The sequence below is a fragment of the Dendroctonus ponderosae genome, unplaced genomic scaffold, assembly GCF_020466585.1.
Source record: "Dendroctonus ponderosae isolate FM_Combo_2020 unplaced genomic scaffold, Dpon_F_20191213v2 Dpon_F_20191213_3, whole genome shotgun sequence".
NCBI lineage: Eukaryota > Metazoa > Arthropoda > Insecta > Coleoptera > Curculionidae > Dendroctonus > Dendroctonus ponderosae.
The window spans coordinates 6,452,279-6,474,943 of NW_026018508.1; the positions used below are offsets into that span (position 1 = coordinate 6,452,279).

Here is a 22,665-nt window from a genome sequence, read left to right on the forward strand (position 1 = left end):
GGGAAATACTCGCATTTATTCTGCGTTAATTTGCTCAGCATTTCGATGAATTTTGACTTTTATTTAAAACAGTGTCAAGGGATCAAATGCGGCTTCAAAGGACTAGATTTCGTCGAAGTTCCTTAACCCTTCTAGCTCTACCTAGAATGATGGTTTAAGTGCTGCATATATAAAAAATAAGTTATTTTGTTAATCTAACAATGATTGTCTTCATATAAAGAACTTGTTATAACATGATTGTGACTTGCACATTTTTAAATATAACAACAAATTTATCGTTTAAACTAACGGAAAATTGACTAGTGGTACTCATCTAAATATTGGAAGGAAGTTGATTGCCACATTTTATCAAAAATTTTGACCCAACTTGAAGGTCTATTTCATGCTATAATTAAAGCATGATAAAAAGCACATTTTATCAGTTTCTTTGAGAAAACCAAAGGAAATAACAATGATAAATGTGACGGTGTAGTGGAAAAATGTGCGTAGGTACTAACAATTTCATTTTATTAAAATTTTTTAATCAGTCTACGAAACTTACAGTCAACCAACACTGATCTATAGTTAATTTCTAAGGTTTATTTAAAATTGTCGAAAACGTTTAGAACACGTCTATTAATATTCTATTTGTTTTTGCTTTCGTCTACATATACAGGAACTGTATAATAGAAAATTGTACAGCCCTTCCATGCCACGGCACTTATAAAATGCAGCTTAAAATCGGTTCAAATCAAATCAAAATATGCTTTATTGCCACAAAACATTTTTCTGGGCAAGTTTTTAGTCTGTAACTTTTAAAGGACTTCGTATAAAGTGATTTTTTTACCATGTTAGAGACTAGTTAATGCCCCCAATGATAGAGACTTTAAAACTTGTTTTGCTATTTGCAATGTTCATAACTCCAACACTCTGTATGGCAAAGACTCAAGAATAATTATTTTAGATTCCGTGGACGTTTTACCAGAAAAAGTTCGCTTTAGCGTCGTTATAACTAACCGTTTTTCAGAAAAATATAATATCAATCAAAAAAGTTTATGTATGCAAAGTATAGATAGTTCTTGCGGCTGATTCAGAAGATTGCGAATTTGGACACGAAAATATTTTAACTGGACTTTCTGGCCCTAAAAATATTTATTTATGGACGTTTCTAAAACTTGCTGTTCTTCGCATGAGCTCGTAGCTTTGCATCTCGCACCTCATATTTTTCAGGAGACTTGAATATTTTATTTATTTTTACCATGTGCTGCTGATAGTAGAGATAATGTCTAATATATACTAGAGATAATAGTAACACCACATGAATAGGTTTCATTCCATTCAAATATGAAAAATACACTTACAAAGTTTGAAATTAAACGATTTGAAATTACTTAAATATTGCATGTTTTCTGGAAAACGATCAGATAAGAGTACATTATTCTTTTTAAGCTTCACGTTATCTGAGAATATTCTAGTGTTTTAATCGATGAGCAAAAAGATGAGCATCAATGTGTACAAGCTGGCCGGCCTCTGGTAAACTGGAAAAGCAAAATTAGTTTTAAAGCCACTGACTTAGGCATGACAAGGGACATTAACTTGATTCTATAATATTAAAACATTATAAAATTATAACGAATACTTTAAAAGTATTTTAATCAAAACACATCTTCGCCGGCGGCTTTTAAAGACCCTTTTTTTCAGTTTTGGGACATTGCGAATGGAAACTGTGATCATTGTGAAATCGCGTGTCATATTAAAAAGAAAAATGTTTATTTTTCATAGAATGGAGAGAATCCTGCTTTAATAGAACGTAATGTTTGGTAAAATGTTCTTGTGTTATTTGTCCCTTCTTCTTCTAGTGCAATTAATTCTCTGTCTTGTCATTCTCTTTTTTTTCTTCTTCTCAGCAGTTTCAACTTGAAAATTAGCACGAAAAAAATACTTACTTATATTTGTTAATAGGTGTTCTATAAATATAAATTCGGTCAGTCTCGACTCTTCACCTCATCCATGTCATTGTCATTAGACCCATAATGAGCATCTTATATAACGACTTCGTACGCAAAATGAGGGCGTAACCTTAAAGGTCAACCATATTTGAATAATACTCTTAATCCTCTCTAATCGTCTTTTGATACAAAATTCTTTCAGATATTGTCGTAACTTTTTCGTAGCGGCGAGTGGATATTGCGAAGTGCAATCAGTGGGAGCACGGATTAAAATAATCCATCGAAATACTGAAGTTATAAATTAGGTTTATCTTTCCGTTAATTAGCGATGGGGAAATGATTGTTCAAGATTTGACCTTATATGTTTGTCGATCGGCTGCAACTAACTGTTGACGAAATTTCTTGGTTTGAAAAATGGCAACTTTAAAATGTAACTGCAATGATAGTAAGTTCTGATAGTTTGAAACTTTTCGTATTAAAGGCATGAGTCTCATTCTAATTAAAAGCTATCCAAATGGATAAATATGTTGTGGTTTGGCCAATATTGGCCATTTTAATAGTAACTACCCATGAAATCAACCGTCATCTAAAATTCAAAACTGCAGAAGGTATTTTAATAGAGTTAAGAATTAAAATTCATACATAACTTATTTTGGCTCTAACATAGCTTGCATGCAGCTAAAAGTGACGGAATGGATAACGGAGTTAAAAAATCAGATAGATAGATAGATTTTCATTTCCAATTTCAGAGCAGACCCCGCAGTAGCTAGAAAAATGATGAAAAATAATCCCAAATTATACAATGAAAAAAAAAATCGGAATGAATTTCAGAGAGATGGCACCATGGTACAAATCGAGATTATTGCGGGATATTAAATTAGAAAAACTTCGCCAAACATTACTGCTCATTATAGGTGAAAAGTGATAAAGGTAAGTAGTAAAAAAGCACAAAAAACGCACAGTGATAATTGAGAATAAAGTTAGTTGAAATTACAATATTGCCGAGAGTTTTTATCCCTGTTATAAGGGGAGTAAGAAACTTAACTTTGAAAGCTTAAGGATTGCAAAAAAAATGCTCATTTATTTATTGAATTTTATTATTAGAAAATTGTTGCCATTTTAAATAGAGAGCTTACAAAACTGTATAGACGATTAAGCCAGAACATTTTGAAAAGAAATGCAGCAATTTTAGTATACAATGTTTTAAGTGTCTTTCTACCAATTTTTTTTTATAACATCTTGTGTGATATAAGTAATTTTAAATAAAATCTTATTTTTCTTCTCTTTCCTTTTTTCTTGAGTGCAGTTCTTGAGACTGTAACTTTTACCTTAGCCTTAACTGATTGTGACTTTCACCTCACATTCGTCTCCTATGTCTGTTTCCATGATTGTATGATTGTATGATGTTTCTGAATATTTACAGATCTGGTCGTCTTGGAAGAATACTTTTGGTTATTTTGCTGTCTGCCCTTTTCCTATCGCATATGCTACTGTGAGTCAAAGTGTAAACACATCTTTTGTACCTTTTCGCTTTAACTCTTTTTCTTATCTTTTGAGTTATTCTTGAAACTTTGTTTGCTTTGTCTTTTGCTTTATTTAGTTTTGACTCAAGAGTGGAACAACTTCTCTGGTCACATTGTAATCAGAAGAACAAACATAATAATTGATATTACAACTGCAATAGCACAAAATTAAGCAATTTTTACTGCTAATAACTATCCTTGAACGGAGACTATCTTGCAGTTTTTAAATTAGTATACATTAAAAGCTGTATTAAGAAAACAAGTTTAATTTAAATTGACGAAAAGAAAAAATAACCGAAAATAAGTATTTCTTATAATTATATCAGTACTGCCTGGGAGTGAAATATGCGTAGCTTAGTGACCTGCAAAAACTCTTTTTACAACGGAAAACTGTATTTGAATAATATTCCTAAAGAAATAAAGTTTGTTCCTTCCGGGTTAAGTTTATTTAAAAACTATTGATTTTGTTTTGAAGGGAATCATCCAATCAGATATTTATTTACTTGGCCACTCTATTTTTGATAATCGTTTAGTAATGTCTAGCAACTCTATTTGCTGCATATTTAAAGGAAATTGGTGTTTTTTTTTCAAGGATTTACAAAGCAATTCATAGATAAATTAATTGACTGGTAACTAGTTGTGGTTGCATAGAATTAGCAGGAAACGACATCTTTGAAAATTATTAACATAACTTTAAATATGACCACCGCCGGATTGCACCATTTAATAGACGCATTACATTAACCCAAAATCATCTTCGGATTATGTTAATGGGCAGATTTCATTTTGGCCATATCTAATCTTGAAAATTAATTTTTTTGCCTAATTTGGGGGGGTGATAGATATGTCGTATAAAATAGTAATTTATTTGTTGGCCAACGTAGTATCGCATTTAACGTAAGCCCATTCGGCTATTCTCAAACGGAATATGTTAAGTTTTAAAGTAAGTATACGCAAAAATAGTCGATTATTGGCAATTTAAACCATTTTATTGGTGCGAGTGTTGCTGGTAAATTTAGTGAAGTGAACCCTGCCTGTAGGTGGATTGGATAGACCGGACATTGATAGTTCAAAATGAATTCTGTTGGTTTGAAGTTATCTGAATACTTTTATACCTCGCAGTAATAAATTACTTTACACTTGTGTTGAAAAATCTTGAATATTTACTGCTGATGTTAGTGAGTATAATTATCAAAATTTTCGACATAAATTAGTCAGATATTTATGAGAATGGACAAAGTTCAACACAGGTAAAGTATTTCTTAAAAGACTGAGGTGGAAAAAAACCAAAAACAAGATATATTCTTATTTTTTTAGATTACCCAGATTAACTGTATTTGCAACCTTAGCATTTTAAAGTTCTTTAGAGTGTCTTTCATTTTAAATGAACACACAAGTAAATTCTTTATAGGATTTTCAATTCTTTGGGGGTCAGTAACTTTGCAGGTCTGTCTTTTTAAATGACAATAATTTTTTTATTTTCTTTTAACTTATACTGTATTTTGTTAGCTTGTTAGCATCTTCTTTTAGTCAGGGTTTTTAATGTCTAATTCCTTCCTTGTTAGAGACTTAAACCTATTAATTATTATTATTATTATTAAAACAACTTTTTATTTTTTATTTTTATTATAAAAGTTTGCTTCTATTAAACATACTTTTGACGATCTCTTCAAGCGTCAACAGCACAGATCCGTTGTTGTTCGATTGAGCAGAAAAACCTTCAGCAATCAGATTCGTTGCTGATATACAAGATATTGAGCAAATAAATATGAACTATCATGCATGTAAGATGTTGGTTAATATTGAATGAATATGTTAAAAATACATTCTCTCTTATACAAATTAAATAAACCGATCAATAATTTATAAAGGGAAGTTAGAAAATTTCTATCCTTGAAAAAACATCGCTCTATCAATACAGTTAGGCCGAAGTAGTTGCAGTTGATAGACAAGTCAAGTTTCCTACAGTTCTTTCCACTTCTGTCTCTTAATTTCAAGATTTATCTCAATTAGTTTCGTTTTATTCTAATTTCATCTATTTAGTTTTCAGTTTGTGAATGACTGGATCAAATTAGGTGCATTTTTATTTTATACATCAATGCATCAATATTTTACAAAAGAACATTTAAATTTAATGTCAAAATTTTAATATAATTCTAATTTTCTCTTCTACGTCTTATCGAATTGTGTTTCTTTCATTACTTTCTTTAAATGTTATTAATGTAATTATTAAGAAAGTATGTAGTTTATTTCATTCTTTGTCGCTCCGCTTGGGCTTATCCAGGTCTATTTTTTGGTGTTTTTTTGTTAAAGAAAGTGCTTTAACAAAAAAATTTACAAAAATTGTCATCAGATTACCCCTCTGATTTGTAGTGCCAGCTCCATACTTTCCCGTATATTCTTCTTGACCTCTATTTGTTTTCCTAATATGGCGTTAAAGTATCCCATAACTATTCCATATTTACATTTATTCTGTTCTCTTGCCAAATGTGTGATTGACAAAATTTGCCACACGAAAATATACGTTATGAAAAGAAGCTGAACCCTCTAGGCGTGGCACTGATTGAACCCAGGACAAAAATATCTGAAGTTGTAACGTAGGAAAACACCTAGAGGAGAGAAGATTTTCAAACAGCTGAACCATAATTTACAAATAGCTGTTCCAAACTACAATTTCTAACTTTATTTTAGATTATATTTATAAGCAAATTATTATTTTTTGGCTCGAATTAACTTAAAATTTGCTTTATTCGTTGTATTTAGATCTGACTAAATTTCTTAGTTTTCGTCAGTCAATTTCTTACCTCAGATTATTGCCTTTGGTTTTATAGATTTATTGTATGGTTACATTTTAAAATTTTCTAATACATTTTCAGCTTCTTCTGCTCTGTCTGTCTATGTTGTCTGTAGTTTTTGTTAATTTTTGGTGATATTTTTAAATCTGCAGGCTTCTTTTATTTTCCTATTGTTCATGTTCCCTTCAAGTAAATGTATGTTCACATATCGCCTACTTATTATCTTTTGTTTCCTGTCATTAATTTCCTGTTCTTCACTTTTGTCTCCTGTCTAATGTCTAGTGGACGCTCTTAATTTTCGAGTAACTGACGATTAATAATATAAATAAGTAGCTAATAAACTTTAAATTTTTTTCTCAATGTCCCGCTGAATATTGGGGTGCTTAGGTCACCACCAGACAGAAATCATGTATCTTTATAACTCTGTAAAGTTTTAGGTCATGTATATTTTTGTTTCATACAGTATGTACCACTAGAGCTAGATTTTTAACGGAAATCAGTTTATGCCATTAGAGTTTTAGATCCGAAATTAAATAAAAGAGTATTGATAGAGTGTTTTTATGGTACTCTTAGGAAAAATCAAACTATACGTACCTAAAACATAAGAAAAAAATAATCTAAATTTTATGCTGAAATGAAATTCTTCTGTGGCAGTTTAAGAAGTGGGGTATGGTAGAGTTAAGAAACTGAGCAATAAAACTTATTGTCCCGTTTCTCCAAATAACGATTTACGAAACATACATAAAAATCTTTTAATTTCGCCATGTAATTCAAGGCTATTTCTTCATTCTGAAATGCTACTTAAAATTTACAACTCATGGTTTAATAATCGACCAATGTCACTCGCCGTGACTATGAAATCGTGATATAGGCATAGGAAATCGCTGATATCCGTAACGCGCAAAATACTAAGAAGAATCTGTGTATCAACTGAGAAAAACCCGCTTAAATAGGAACCGACAAAAAGTTCCGTTTATTAATATTTCGATTGACAAGTGCAACCTTTTGCATTTGGACAATTTCGATATCCGTTAGGGTGTGTCAATTAAAGAATATGTAACAGTTTATTCAAACAATTTTTATTACCAACGATACTTCCCAAGGATAGCGTTTTTTTACTCAGGTGTCATTTGATATTACTTTTCGATATAGATACATGTTCAATTAATTAAGTGGTGCTAAACCATGAATGATGCAATTACAGGAATTTATATTTACATTTATATCTACGTCTATCAGTTCGAGATTTTCAATTAATTACTTTCTACTTGTTTTTTATATAATTGTTTATCAGTTTTTGCAGGCTTTTGAGGCCAAAGAATTAAATTGTGTGTAAAAAAAGTGTTCAAGCTCTGGAAAGAGTGACTAGTAAATAATCTCCCCAAAAAAAATTCCAGAACATAAAATGACAAAACGTTTTAAGGATTGACATCATCTTTGTTCAAAACAAAAAACTTAAAAAACTTGAAAAAGCAAGACGATTATACTTGGTTAGCAATATTTGATGATTATAGAGAAACTGGAATGAAAGCGGTAGAGATACGATAAGAAATCTTCTTTATCAGTAGCGATAGAAACTTTATAGTTGTGTATTCAATATAACGTTTCACTATTTTCAATATTCAATGATAAAATTATTATTTAGGTTTATTATGTACTCAATTAATATATATTTTGATTTATTTCCCTGACTGCGTGTAATTGTTATTATATTTTTTCTTTCCTGGGTTTCAGTCAAAATGCGAAATAAAAATTTTCATATCGTTTATTTCACATTACGCTTTGGCGGGAGAACAGCCCCATCATCAAATTTAAAATCCAAAACAAACCCATAATTGGGAAACATTAGATTCTTTTTATGCTTGGTTGTCTTCAAAACCTGACATTTGTTTTTCAAACGAAGAAAACAAAAAATTTAAAAAGTTGTTTCTTTATAAATATTTTCTTTGATCAACTAAAATTTGTTTATTATCAGATATCAAATTTTACCGATTTTTTTAAGTTTTATATATGATATGTAGTCGAAAAATTAAATGCGCTGAAGGAATATGCGTTTATATTCTATGATACAATAAAACAATTAAATGCGAATATTGCAAAAGTAAACAAAACATAATCCAGACCATAAGTGAGACATAACATAATCCAGACCATAGAAACTGATCACCAAAGTAACTAGATACTTTATAGAAATCAGTTACTCACGACAGACACAGTAAATGTGTACACAATAATTTAATGTTAGAAAAAAGATGAAGAAGAAAATGATCAGACTGAAACTATGAAATAAAAAAGCGAAAGTAAACAATCAGTAGGGCTTCGGTGCAAATAAAGCGCTTGTATCACTATTTTCGTTTGCAGAAAACTCTTTCTAGACTCAAATATAGTTTCGAATATACGCCACTTTTCATTTAAACCCCAGTAATCTTTACATCAGATTAATTCTATATATTTTCAATCGTATCAAAGAAAAAAATAGCAAATGAATGCATAAATGACTTCTTTCTATCTTGGTCGGTGATTCAGATTTATCCTTATCATGTACATATTCCGACAACGTCAATTAATCAATTACCACAATAAATAATTTACGAATTTTAGTTTAGCTCACTTTATTTAATTGTAAATATTTTTTTGCAGGTTTTTCTTTCACTGAGTTTGCTGGTCGGCGTTTCGTTAGCTGCGGAAGATGCTGCAGCCAAAGTTCTACAATATGAATTTCAAAGAAGTGGGAGCGCAAAGTACAATTATCAGTAAGAATACATTCATCTACTTATAATTAGCATTTTCTAGATATACAGAGTGATCAGTAAATAATGAAGCAAAGTGGAGGAGGTTATAACATTTGTTAAGGAAGGGGACATTCGGAGCAAGTTTATTTCAGCAAAATAAAAAAGCAAATGAAGAGCTGCAACAAAAAAGTAGGGGATTTGAAAATATAACTATTTTTTTAAACAGCTGACGATTGCTGGTAAAAGTAAAATGGTTTCTTGTGGAAACCACTGCAGTTTTGACCAATTTTTTCACAGCAAACTTTGTTTGCAAACTGTAATCTGAAATATCTCAAAAAGGCCTTAGGATATCAAAGAAAAATACAAATAATTGTCATTAAATCTAATTAGGTCATATATCATGACAAAGCATACGAATTTTGTTTATAACACCCCCCAAAAAGTTACATTGCGGATTTCAAAATTTTAATTTTAAATTACGCTGAAGAAATATTAATTAATTGATTTTGTGCCTCTTGTATTTGACAAACAGGTGATATTTTCCTATCGCATACTTGTTTCAAGCGATTTTTATCAACAACTTCTATAAAACGTTTTGTACCCCATTCAGTATGGTCCCATAAACTCTGTATATGAATCAAGCATTACTTATCCGGAAATAAAAGTCAAGATTGGAATATATATATTAAAATTTTACTAAATTTGATATAAAAATATTTTTTTGGCCAATGACTGATGTAAGGTTTTAGTACCAAAACTGGGAGTATTAACGGGATTTTTTATGCAAGTAATAAGCAAAAACTCTCCGAAATCTACATAAATCAAACCTATCATGCACGTAAAATATGCGCGCCGCTTAATTATGAAAATACCGGCACTTCAGAATATATTAATTATACACAATAAATAAATTCCATAAAATCATTTGTTACACTGATTTTATAGACTGTAATCTTTTGAAACGAATTAATAACTTTAATTCTGTTGCCTTTGTCGTTGTAAAAAAGTGCAATTGTTTTTGCCAAAAATGCAAGCTTAAACTCGTCTTATATTTATACTTCAAGTCCCTTTATCCGGCACTAAATTCTTTCTTCAAATAGTTATGATTTAGTTCTTGGTTTATATTTAATTTCTTATCACGAATCAGGTCACGTAAAACTATTCAAATATTACATTTTCAATAATTATCTCCTTTCTTCCGTTGCTTTTTAATTAATACTCGTTTAATATTTTCAGAATAAATATTATTTTCTTCAGGCATTAGTGACTTAAGTCTGTATTTTATTATCCACCTACTCGATGCAGTTTTATGTTTCATTGAATTTAATCTGCTTTTGTTATGCTGATGAATCATCTGGGGCAAAGCAAAGACAATGACGATTACCATTGTGCGTTAACATTAACTTTGCCTGTTTCCTCATCTTCCAATGCACAAAACATTCAATTATATTGCAGAAGCATCCGTGCTGTAAAATTACAAGGTAACTTTTTGAGCAAGTCATAAAAATAGTTGCCGTCGTGATCTGAAATCGAATTTGAGCGTATTTAATATTTAAAAACCAGACAAATGTAGTAAGTCTGCGCTTTAAAAAAAATATCTGAATTTTTAAGGAGCATATAAACCGTAAAGAATTTTCATCGAAAGTGGTAAATAAAAATACTATTAAAGAGGTCACCAGCACATCAACAAACTGCCATTTGCATAACATTTCGATTATATAACAAAACAGCATTCCAATGGAAGCGTCCATCAGATTATAATAAGATGTTTACTAAACAGCATTGTTATTAACATATTTGTTAATAAGGTTAGGCAAATACGACTTTAATATGCAGCATCTGAAACAATATCTATTTAGCTTTTGCCACCGTTTAAGAATTGCAGTATAGTGCAGGTAGATACAGGGTGTTCTCGTCAAGCTTAATGTCTAATGAGTAAAAAGAGAAATGTTTAGGAAATTTATTTGAAAATAGTTTGATATGCACCAACTAATTAACAAAGTAGTGCTATTCATCAGCAGACTGTGGCTATGTTATATAATCAACTAAATTTTAAATGGACATAAAATTTTAGAATTGTGTCTTGAGAATTGAGTCGTTTAGACTTGAGAGAAAATAGGTAACAGAGGTCATTACAAGAAAAGGCTCAATCCGTACTCGAATGCTTGAACGTTCAAAGTTTTCACAACAACGCATTTATTTAATTAGTATTAAATAATAGCAAAACATTCTAATTTATTAACATTTCTATCAAATCAAAAGAATGACGAACAAGTTGGGACTAAAAAGAAAAAAATCTTCAGATTTGAAAGTTATGCAACTGTATAAAAATTTGATTCAATTTAAAATATAAGTAACAAACTTTAGATGAGAGGAGTAGAGTTTAGTAGTAAATAAAAAATATAAATTTTAGATGTAGAGCGTTTTCTGTAATCGATATAGTTTGGCAAATGCTCTCTTATGCATCGTCCCAATCTGATGTTCTGACCTTTTGGGTTGTGTGGTATTAACATGATTATGTCAGTTCCTCTTTCCAGTGGTGATGTACAACTAGAAAAAGYGAAATTTAGCTYGMAGCRAGGGAAATAGTTGACGCTTGCTYAAGTGTCKATACAACAGATAATTAATCATCAAATAAGTGYTTGTATACTTCAAAAGTGGATGGTTTTAAACAAAATAATTAATAAGTGTTTGAACAAGGGTGTCCTGCAGCGAYTTATCGATAATTATAAAACAAGAAAATTCGCCTACGTGTATGAGAAATTAGCTAAATTATCAATGARATRTAAAAATGYCCTCAAAATTCAGATGMARWTAATTGTTACAAACTTAAGATGCAGATTGGTAAAAGATGTCTATTTATGTTCACGGGTTTTTCCGTCAATAGATAGTGGCAGAAAATAAAACACCATTTTTCTTSGGCCAATATTWCGGCTACATTTAAACCATTTTCAGGGCCCTAGAGGGAAAACAAAGTTGTTACAGCCTTAAATATAGTAAAGAAAATCTCAGCCATTAATATTAAACAAAAAAAAAAGAAAGCAGCATAAGAGGAATATCAAATATAAAGTTCAAAGGTCAAAAGTAATATTATTTATTAATAATTTCAAAAACATAGTTAACAGCAATTGATTGAAGTCATTACGTGATCGACAATATAAATTGTTTCATTAAGTCCTTAACATACAAAAATAGAGAAACTGGTATAAAACAAAATCAAATATGAAAACAAAGCACAAAGCGATGTTGTTTAGCAGTGAATTTAAATAAACATAATTAACAAACAATGACATAAAAATATTGTTTCGTATCTGGCATCGACAAGAGCGCAATCAGTAATCAATTAAGAAGCAACTTTTGTATGGTTTGTTTAAATTGCTCTCTTAACTGGTCATTTTGAAGACGTCCAAGTTACTTCTAGTTATTTTTTTTTGGGTACTTTAGTCACCTTGTCTGGACGTGTAAACTTTCAAATTCTTCTTAACAGAACGTCTTGAAAAAAATTAATAAATAAAGAGCCTGAAGTTTGCACAAACATGATTCCGTTATTTTCATACAAATTTTATATTTTTGATTCCATTCGTAGCTCTTACTCCAAAAAGATAAACTTTATTTACCTAGTTTGCTGCTAACAATTTTTTTAGCATCAAATATTGAAAATTTGATTATTTCTAAGGAAATGTCTTCAAATATTCTTGATATTACTGTTTAATTAGTTTGTGCATAATTTAAAAGAGTAACGAACAACAGAAAATCTAACAAAATGAAATACAAATACCGGTGGTAAGATTCCCTGAAGCTTCTATTTAAAAACAAATCATTTTTATGTCTAATCTTTTTTAATAACTCTCTTGTTATATTAACAATTTCACACAGACCGACGTATTGTTGAGATTAGACCTACCTGAAATCATACTGGGTTATTTTTTATCCTTTCGATTTTCACCAATTGAAGAAATTTTAAACATCCTAATTTAAATAATTTCTGTTAAATACAAAAATTAATTAAATCTATCTACACTAGTCTTAAAGAAAGCCGAAAACGGACGCGCGTTAATTCTTCATATAGATTCTTACAATTTAGGTACGTACTTTCTTTCGTAAAATATCTTTCAAATATTAGTAGAAAATTGAGAAAACAACAAATGCTTGCTCTGTTTCGCGTCTGCCTAAACTTCGAAAAATCTGAGTAAGTTGACGTGAATAAAATTTAAGTGGAATCCGCATGCAGAAAGCTTAAGCCGAATGATTAGAAACCTGATTAACAAACGTTTTTAAATTGACTAGGACAGCTTTTAATTAGGGTATAGCAGGATCCAATTTTGTTAGTTCATAAAATGCATACTTCCCGTCGCATTCATCGCACTTCTACCTAAATTCAAACAGTTTCGAAGCAACAAAGTTATCTAAAGATTTTGCTAAATCTGAACAAACGTTTCAGCTTTGAGACCAGCAATGGAATAAAGAAAAGCGAAACTGGCGACGAAATTCCCTCAATTCACGATGCAAATAATGATGCAGCTTTGGCCAAGGGATCGTTTTCTTACACAGGTGCCGATGGTGTTTTATACTCGGTTGAATATGTTGCTGATGAGGCTGGATTTCATCCTGAAGGAGCTCACTTAAAAGTAAGAACAACGTTTTTCTCACTTAACTTAGTTACAATTTTTTGCTAACTTAGTAACAGTTTGCTTACAAGCGCATATGTACCTACTTAGTTGCGCCACAAATTTAAAAATTAAGCAAATTGCTTTTATTTGCGGAATTTTCGAGGTTTCTTCTAGAGAACGTTGTATATTATAAAACATACATTTCTGTTTATGTACGTAGGAAAATTTAGGAGAAAATATAAATTTGATCTTTTTCACTGCATGGCAAAAGATGTTTCTTATAAATATATTTTGAATCATTTGGATTAAAGCCGATAAACTTTTGATGCAAAAATTTAAAAGAAAAATTCTAAGCTCAATGAATTGATAAAATAATTAATAATATTGAGTCTACACTTTTATATTATTATATATGAACACTAACATTTTTACAGAATGTTAATTTGGAGGAAAACAGGTAACAAACAATATGTTTTAAGTTTTAACCGGCATTCGAATCGTTGAGTATTGAAAGAATAAAAGTTTTTTCAATAATGAATTGAATTAATTAATATTAAATCGTATGGAGACGTTACTTGCAAAATAATAGTTTTCAAACTTACAAATACTCGTAAAAGTAGAAGTTTTATAATTAAAAATATTTAAAATAAATCGTACTAAAAATAAAAAATATTAAGCTTGAAAAACATGCAACTGCAGAATTACTTCAATTCAATTCAGGATATGAATACTAAATTAAGGAAAGACGAAAAACAATACACGTTAGATGTATGGACTAGATATTTTAGAATTAATAATTTATCTATGATTAATTTTGGTGTTTCATTTAAATATATTTTCAAACATTTTGATTAGAGCGGAGATACTTTTGATTAAATCCTATTTACACTTTTATTCTGCATTTTTTCCACTTTGTAAAAAACACTGTAGTATCTGAATTATTGATAAACTTTCAGCCTTTCGACTTTGATATTTCATACAGAAAAATAGAGCTTTCATGTCAGAACAAAAAGTAAAAATGTGTTTTTATAATTGCATAGCAAAATAGTAACCGCTTCTTTAAGTGTTGAAAAACTGTGGTTTCATATGGAACGTGTTAAAATACGGGGGGATATTTAGCTCAGATTTAGAGGAGAAATAGCGGAATTCTATTCTAAATGGAACATACACTTGAAACTCATAAAACTGTAGCAATCGACAAACTTATACTTTGGCATTCTCGAAGTTTCAAGCAAATATTTTTAGAGTTCGTGGTAGGAATATTTTAAAATGCCACATGTATTGAAGCATTGAAAGAACAACACAAAAAGTAGTTAATCCAAGTTTTAAAGAACTTCGAAAATATATAATTAACTATAAAATTTTCCATCCCTTTACCGTTCACAATAATGTTGATGATCCACTTTTTTAAAGTAAATATCAAATATACTACAGGGCTGGATAGAAGCAACATAAATCTTCAAACTTARAAAACCTGTAGATTTTCKATACCTATGTTTGRACGAAATTAWAGTCATAAAGTTAACATGAACTCGCATATATTTTTTAMGTGYTSTTGWCAAAATGTGATAAATTTAATATATTGCAAATGAWWTATCGACTATCTAAAAAATTCGYAACATAACTTTATAGCCAAATTTCACACGTAGGTACATGTTTATATTTGAAAGCATTTTTAAGCAATGAGTTAGTATCAGTTGATTGATTATTTGAAATATTTGAAATAAAAGAATAATGAAAATAAATATCGAATARACGGAAAATRAATTTAATTTTAGTAGTACATTGAAATGGTAAAATACAAACATTTTTAAGAAATTTCTTTAAAAAGCACTTTGAATGCATTACCAATAAGTTTGCTAAGATTCCTAAAACATATGAAGCAACTTGATGTCAAAACATAATTTGCTAATGTAAATTCATCAATGAAAAAGGCAACAAAATATTAASAATAAAAATAACAAAAMTTAAATTCCCATATCTGATCCAATATAATTCAGATTCCACCTTTCACCCCATGGATTCCCGGACAGCCYATCGACGATGGACAGTATAAAGAGGACAAATCTGGTAACTACAAAGCAGATGACTCCGGAAAATACACTCCTGGCAGTGGAGATAACGAGCAAAGCCCATTTACCAGATCGCGACAAGTACTGCAAACTAACAATTTAGGTGTTTTCACCGACACCGTTAATTTTGATTTCAGAACCAGGACAATTTTATTTCTGGCGAAAGGATACTGGATACTTTTAGAACAACGCCTAAACCCCCCACGCCTGTTACGCAGATTTACTTGCCATCGACCAGCCCCAAATATAGTTCCGGGGAAAATATACTCGATACCTTCCTGGATGCAAAGAAAGCGCCTACTGTTACTCCTAAGTACTTGCCCGCATCCAGTACTCCGGTTTATGAGTCAGGTGAAAGCATCCTGGATGCTTTCCGGGAATCTAATAGACCCACTCCCGAGTACCTTCCATCTTCACCCGAACCAAGCAGGTTTTACCGGACTGAAAATCCTATTGATAGTGATATTATCAAAAAGGCTTATTTTAATAAACCTACACCGCATCCGGATATTCTTCTGCATTCAACACCCAAGGATGGTCCGCGAAGATCCAAAGGATCGGCCAAGCCGGTAGGAGAAGCCACCCGAAACAAACCCACTTATGTGCGGTTTGAAAAGGAAAAAAATAGCAAATTATCCAGAGGTGGTTTGAAAAAGTTGCAGGAATAATAACATTAAGTGGATTCTAGTTTAAATAAGCAGATGTTTTATTATTTGTACGCAGAGTTTATATATTTTATTTTGTTGATTATATTTTAATGAATTTTTGATGGATGGTTCGAAGAACAGCAGCATTATAGTCAGATTATTATCTACCAAAGAAATCAAATACCTATGCTGCTGGTTATCAAAAAGTATTGTATTATTATTAAATATGTTTTGTTAGAACTTATGCTAGTCGCTGAATTTTGAATGAATAAAACTTAAAAAACTGTTGAACAGTAATTTTTTTTGCTTATTTTACTCTGATCATATTTCAGTGAGTGACTGCATGGTTACACGAAAATATATTTCTTGCTCTTACTTAACTTTAAAAATAAAATTTAACTTACTTAATTAATGCAAATTGATTGCAAAATGGAAGATGAGAATAAAACAGGTTCATAAATCCAAAGTTTTCGACACTTGCGAACTTGAACTTTCCGAAACCCGAGTAGATGAATATTGTATTCATGTATGTGGTTGACCTATTAGCCGTAAAAATATTTAAAGAAAATAATTTGCATTTTAAGAAAAACTGCTTAGGATTATTTCGAATTCTCAAAGTGATCGTTATGCAAATCCACAGCATTCAGGCGGAAGCAGAAGAGAATTAGAATTAAATATGATGACTAAAAGTAGGTATTTTAGGAGCGTCCCAAAAACGACTTCGACGAAAATGGGTCGAAGGATTAAAACTTGTTTGTCCTGAGAAATAATGAATTATGCATAGTTCCCATGGTTAAAAGGTTTGATAAGACTTGATGTTAGTCGGATAGGGATGACTAAAGTTCAGTTTTTATCAGGATTATCGTATTTTTTGAAAAAATTATTAATGTTGCCTTTTGCGTCAAAAATGTTGTTGAAATTTCGCTTGTTTTGTGGAAACTGCTAATATTGTTGTTAAATTGTACTGAGTGTTGTTTTCCTTCGTAAATGGGGTATTTAATTCTCGACCCAGCGGTTTAAACATTATTTTGTCAACTCAGTTTATTCCTGAGGTATGAGCAAAAAAGTGGAGTCATCTTTGCATCGATGTCCTTATCTCCTTCTCAAATGTGTAATTTTCGATTTTCGCTTTTTGTGTGAAAACTGCCAATATTTCTAACGGGTGTTAACTTTCTAACTTTTAAAATTTCTAACTAATGTAAGAAATTGATTTTTATACATCTATCGTCATGTTTGAGCAGTTAGCCTATTTTTACCGAAACCGTGTAAAACATTAACTTGTCTGAAAATTTGTGTTTTTTTGTCTAAAATTACTAGTAACATCTAAGATAAGTTCTTAATCCTGAATTGTGTTATTAATTCTTCATCTACTGCTGTAAAAGTGATTGTTCTATATAACTGCCAATATTTCTAGCTGGAGTTTCATTTGAAAAATGCGTTTTTAATCATCTATCCAATAGTAGGAAAACGAAAAATATAGATCAAATATTTAATGAGATATGACCGAAAAGGTGGCGTCATGTTTGAGCAACCGTGTGAAACTTAAATGTGAAAATTACCTTTCTTTGTGGAGAAAATATCAGCAACGTCCAAGCAAAGTTTTACTCGTGAAATGTGTTAATTATTCTCCATCCAGTGTTGTAAGAATGCGCTAGTTTCTTGTTCTTGAGATATAGGCAAAAATGTGGAGTCATTTTAGAATTGATATCTAAATGTATACATTTCAAATTTAGCTTTTTGTGCGAAAATTGCCATTACTTCCTAACTGTCGTGTAACTTGTTAAATGGGTCTTTGAATCCTCTGATGAGGGCCGTAGCTAAAATGACTCTTGAGATATGAACATGAAAATAGAGTCATGTTTGAGCTGATTTTCTAATTTAGTTTGGGTTAGTTTTTTTATATATATTATTCAAATGTTTTCCTTCGTAAATGTGATTTAATTCTTGATGCAGCAGTGTAAAATTTATTGCACAATTTGCTCCTAAGATATGAGCATAAAACTAGCGTCATGTTTGAATCGATGGCTTAATGTTCTTCTCAAATCTGTATTTTTTAAATTTAGATTTCTGTGGGAAAATTGACAATTTTTCTAAACAACATTTCACTTGACAAACAGTATTTTTTAACCGCGTGAAACTAAAAATTGATGTAAACTTTCTCTTTTTGTGAAAAACCTCAGATTTTTCAAGCGACCCACGACTTGAAGAAATTGCAATAATTCTCTGTGTTCTCTATATTATTGACACGCCGCTAAATTTTCTTTATGTAAATGTTTAATCTTATATGTAAAATTATAATTTTATATAAAAGTTAAATAATAATGTTAATAGACAGTAATGGAGAGAAATGTTAGCATATTAAAGTACCTTTAAAACTTCTTCCGGTCTTTCATTTCTGGCCCTTGCTTTTTAGCTTAAAAGACAAAGGCCAGACTCAATTTGAATTTTTTTTGCAAAATTTTACGTTTGAAAGCTATAAATTTCGTTTATTTGAATTTATGGATTTTTATCATAAGCGCCCTTTTTATACTATACTATAAAAAATCTTTTGTACTGAGAAACCTTCATATAAAAGCGGTTTAACTATGTTTCCGTTAAATCTTCAACAATGCTGTTCTGAAAATATGTTTTTTAATGGTTTTCATATCAAAGGCGGCTTCATTACCACTATCTATTGTTATAGATAAATTAACACAATGTAAAAAAACATGTGGGCGTAGCACCTGCAACACTTATTCCCTTTTGCGAATGATGTCGCATATTTATATTGTAATAAATCAGATAACGTAAATAAATTGCTTGGCTTTTCATAAGTTGCTTCAGCTGAAGCAGAGTGTCGATGTATTGTAGTTTTTTTCTCAACTGGAAAAACCATAGATTCATTCCGCCTGCTTAAGGAAAACCCCTAAGATTATATAATATTAATGCTAATGCCCATTCAAAAGATCCTTAATGAGGAATTTTAATTTTAAATTGCCAATTTTGAATTTCTAAGACCCAAGTTAAAGACCGGCACCGGTTCTTGAAGAGATAAATTAGAATTTATTTTGGTCTTGGTAATTTTATATTTAGCTAAAGTTCTCTTGCATATGACGAATAAATCATTTAGATTCTATATGTTGATTATTAGTATGTGATTTTACAGTTTTTAGTATGCTATCCAACACGTTTACTGTGGCGTGTGTGAAATTTGCGCCCTGCCAAAGAAAATCTCAAATATTTCATTTAAAACTTCTAGCTTGTCATATTTTTTTAAATGAAACTAGGTAGGTATTCCCTTCAATAGAAAAAAATAGATTCAACTTCGATCACTTCGATCACTCGTCGCCAAATCCGGTTGAATGCAAGATTTGCTATTTTTCCGCATTAATCTAATTTTTTGCGGTTTCTTCCTCACCTTTGCGGTATTAAATACACCATAACGCTGAAACATCCTTCTCCATCTATCATTAATAATAGCTCTGCAATCGAAAAGGTTACGATTGGCTATAGTTAACACTCATAGAAAATTTTACTATAATTATTTTCGAATATATTCGGATTGTGAAATATTTACGATTTTCAGAGAAATTCACTTAAGTTTTAGCAAGCGCTATTACATCATTGGTCCGTTTGAGGATTAAGATCAATTTACATTTGTTGTTAAATTACGAAGTAAGTATACGTTACGAAGCTTTTATTTCAATGTTTTACAGGTGTGAAGTGAATTATAGATAAACGATTAGGGGGAAAATGTTTGCTTCTTTACAACAATTCCTTGTGTATTCAGTTTTATTTGTTATTTCAAACATTTTCGTTTTTAAATTGTTACTCAAAAACTTTTTAAAATACATTATATATTTAATGCATACAAATATTTTTTTTTGYATATRTATACCGTGTCAGCAYAAAATGCGCAAAAAATTCAARAGGAAATTCTAAATGAAATTTKTACCCCAATTTCGTGTGGCAGTTTTYGAAAATTTCAACTATAACGGAGCTGCAAGGTCTTAAATAATTTTTTTCTAAATAACTGTTATTAAATATTTTTTTAGCCTGTTAATCAATGGTTTTCAATTTTTATTTTTTTCTTTCAATTGTCTATTTCAAATATTTCCTGCAAATGCTGCTCAGTTTGGATGATAAAAGTTTGATGTTTAGGTAGATAGGTACCCCTAAATCCTCAAGAGCCGAAATTATGTATGTCAAGTAAAAACTGTTTTATTTGTTTGGCATTTAACCACTTAGAAAAGGGACACATGAAAATTGTAAGGAATATGGAAAAAGTTTGCCAAATAAATATTCTCGACAGTTGCAGGAAGTTAATTAATAAAAATACATTATAGCAAATCAACTAATCATGCAAGCATTCTAGAGGCAAAATGACAAAAGGCACAACGAATTAATGTTAACAAAATAATGAAATCCTAATTGAAAATCACATTCAGCAGTGCAGTCATGGAAAAGTTGATGAGTATAAACAATTCCAACTGCACTTTTGATCATATGAAAGGAGGCGACCTTCAAATCGTACGATTTCTCCAATAAATTTTATAAAATTTTGCATTTAAGCCCGCCCACTTTGCCAACAATTTAAAATAATCAAATCTTATTGCCCAGTTACGCAACCTGTAATCAAGGTAGTTTGGAATCAACTAATCATTAATCATTGAAAAATGTCAACAGACAAATAAATTTAAATATTAAACCGAAGAACCTAATCGGAACCGAACATTTGGGAATATTATAATTGACTTGAGTTGTTTGGAGACATTTCCAACAACTAATCAGTTTTCGTGCATATTTACACCCAACTCAGCCATTAATATGGTCAAAGTAATGAGCGAATTTAAATTTAATAATATCTAAAAGTTTAAACGCAATGTTAGAGCTTAACGCGATGCTGAAGCACCCGGTATTATTTTATTTATCGACTTTAGCTGAAGACTACTTTTAAAGCCTTGAACCAACATTTTTTTCAAAGTCATTTGGAACTAATTACTGCGTTCTATTCCAATACTTTCACTGGATTTTTCGCCTTAAGGCTCATAAAGTCGTCGGACATTTTACGAAACTTTTATATCAAACTTATTGAAACTGATTGCAGAGAATGGTCAATTATAGCGAATTTTCTTTGAAAACCTTATATAACGAAATGCATAAATAAAGTTATTCAATTCTTTTATTTTTTAGCTGTTTCTTGAAGCTGATGAGTTTTACGGATTTGAGGCCGTCGTGTATTAGAATTTGTTCCCGACGTTTTGAAAGGAGTGGCTTGCAGCAGATCAAGCTTTGAAGATGCCGGCCACTTGTGCTTTCGAAACGTCACGAAAAAAATCGAATCCCCAACGGTTTAAAAATCTCAAAAAACTCAAAAGTCTCGATATTTTAAATTGTTTTGGGAACTGAAAATACAGTCAATTAGTTTACATTAGAAGAACGCAATGTTTGAAAAATGAACGTTAGTAAGACAATTAAATACTGTATGGTTTAAAAAGTAACAATTTTTTTCTAGCAGCTCTTATACAAATTGATCCCTGATAGTGAGGTAGATTATCAAATAGCCATAAATTAGTTATTAAAATTCAGCCAAAAATCTCCTAATCAAATGTTGCCTAGTTTAATTTCCAATTCTTGCAATTTTGCTTGCTTATTTTCCATTCGAAGTGATTACTTTTATGACAATAGTATTAAATTAAATTGTCTGTTTTTTTAGTATGGATATTTATCAACTTTCTGCTTTATGTCAGTAAATAATTTAGGAGGCATGCAATATTTTTTAAGTCAAAATTGAAATATTAATCGTGTATTGTGGAAATATGAGGGAACAATATTTCAATTTTATATTGATGTGAAATTTAATGATAAAGAAAATTAAATGAATGAATTACAATCATTAGATGAACTATTTAAATTAAGGAATTGAGTGAATGGGTTGAATGAAGGAGTGAATTAAGTAAATGAATACATCAATTGAATGTGCGAATCTCCAAATCTTGTGCGTTATTGAAAGCTTTACTCAAAAAAAAATTAATTTTGATTTGGTTATTTTACTGAAAATTTCGATAATATTTTCTCCTTGCTTATCTACAAACGGTTTATTTTTGTATGCAATTATGTTCTTTTCTGGAAAAAAATAGGAACCATATTTTGCCCCCTTTGCACAAAAATGTCTCTTACCTACGAAGAATTCAATTCTTAAGAATTTTTTATCAAAAATTATAAGATTTCTCAATAAGCAAATAGATTTGTGTATAAATTGGTAACGACCTACTACTCTAAACTGTTTCACCCTGTATAAATACACTACTTTAAGTTTTGTGCAAATTAAGTTTAAGAATTTTACATTAACTCAATTCAAAATGGTTATTCAGCAAAA

At 30.4% G+C, this 22,665-nt stretch overlaps 1 protein-coding gene across 2 annotated transcripts; it reads left to right on the plus strand.

Moving 5' to 3' along the window:
- The first annotated feature begins 403 nt into the window (after nt 1-403).
- LOC109543664 lies at nt 404-16,604 on the plus strand. Of its 2 annotated transcripts, none has more exons than XM_019913484.2 (5): nt 404-485; nt 8,887-8,999; nt 13,420-13,606; nt 15,589-15,741; nt 15,798-16,604. In XM_019913484.2, exons 1-5 carry the CDS (start codon nt 480-482, stop codon nt 16,326-16,328), a joined length of 990 nt encoding a protein of 329 aa, XP_019769043.2. In that variant the 5' UTR covers nt 404-479; the 3' UTR covers nt 16,329-16,604. The 2 variants fall into 2 exon arrangements, with proteins under 2 accessions (XP_019769043.2, XP_019769042.2); XM_019913483.2 differs by lacking the exon at nt 404-485 and adding an exon at nt 4,321-4,394.
- Nucleotides 16,605-22,665: the final 6,061 nt, after the last annotated feature.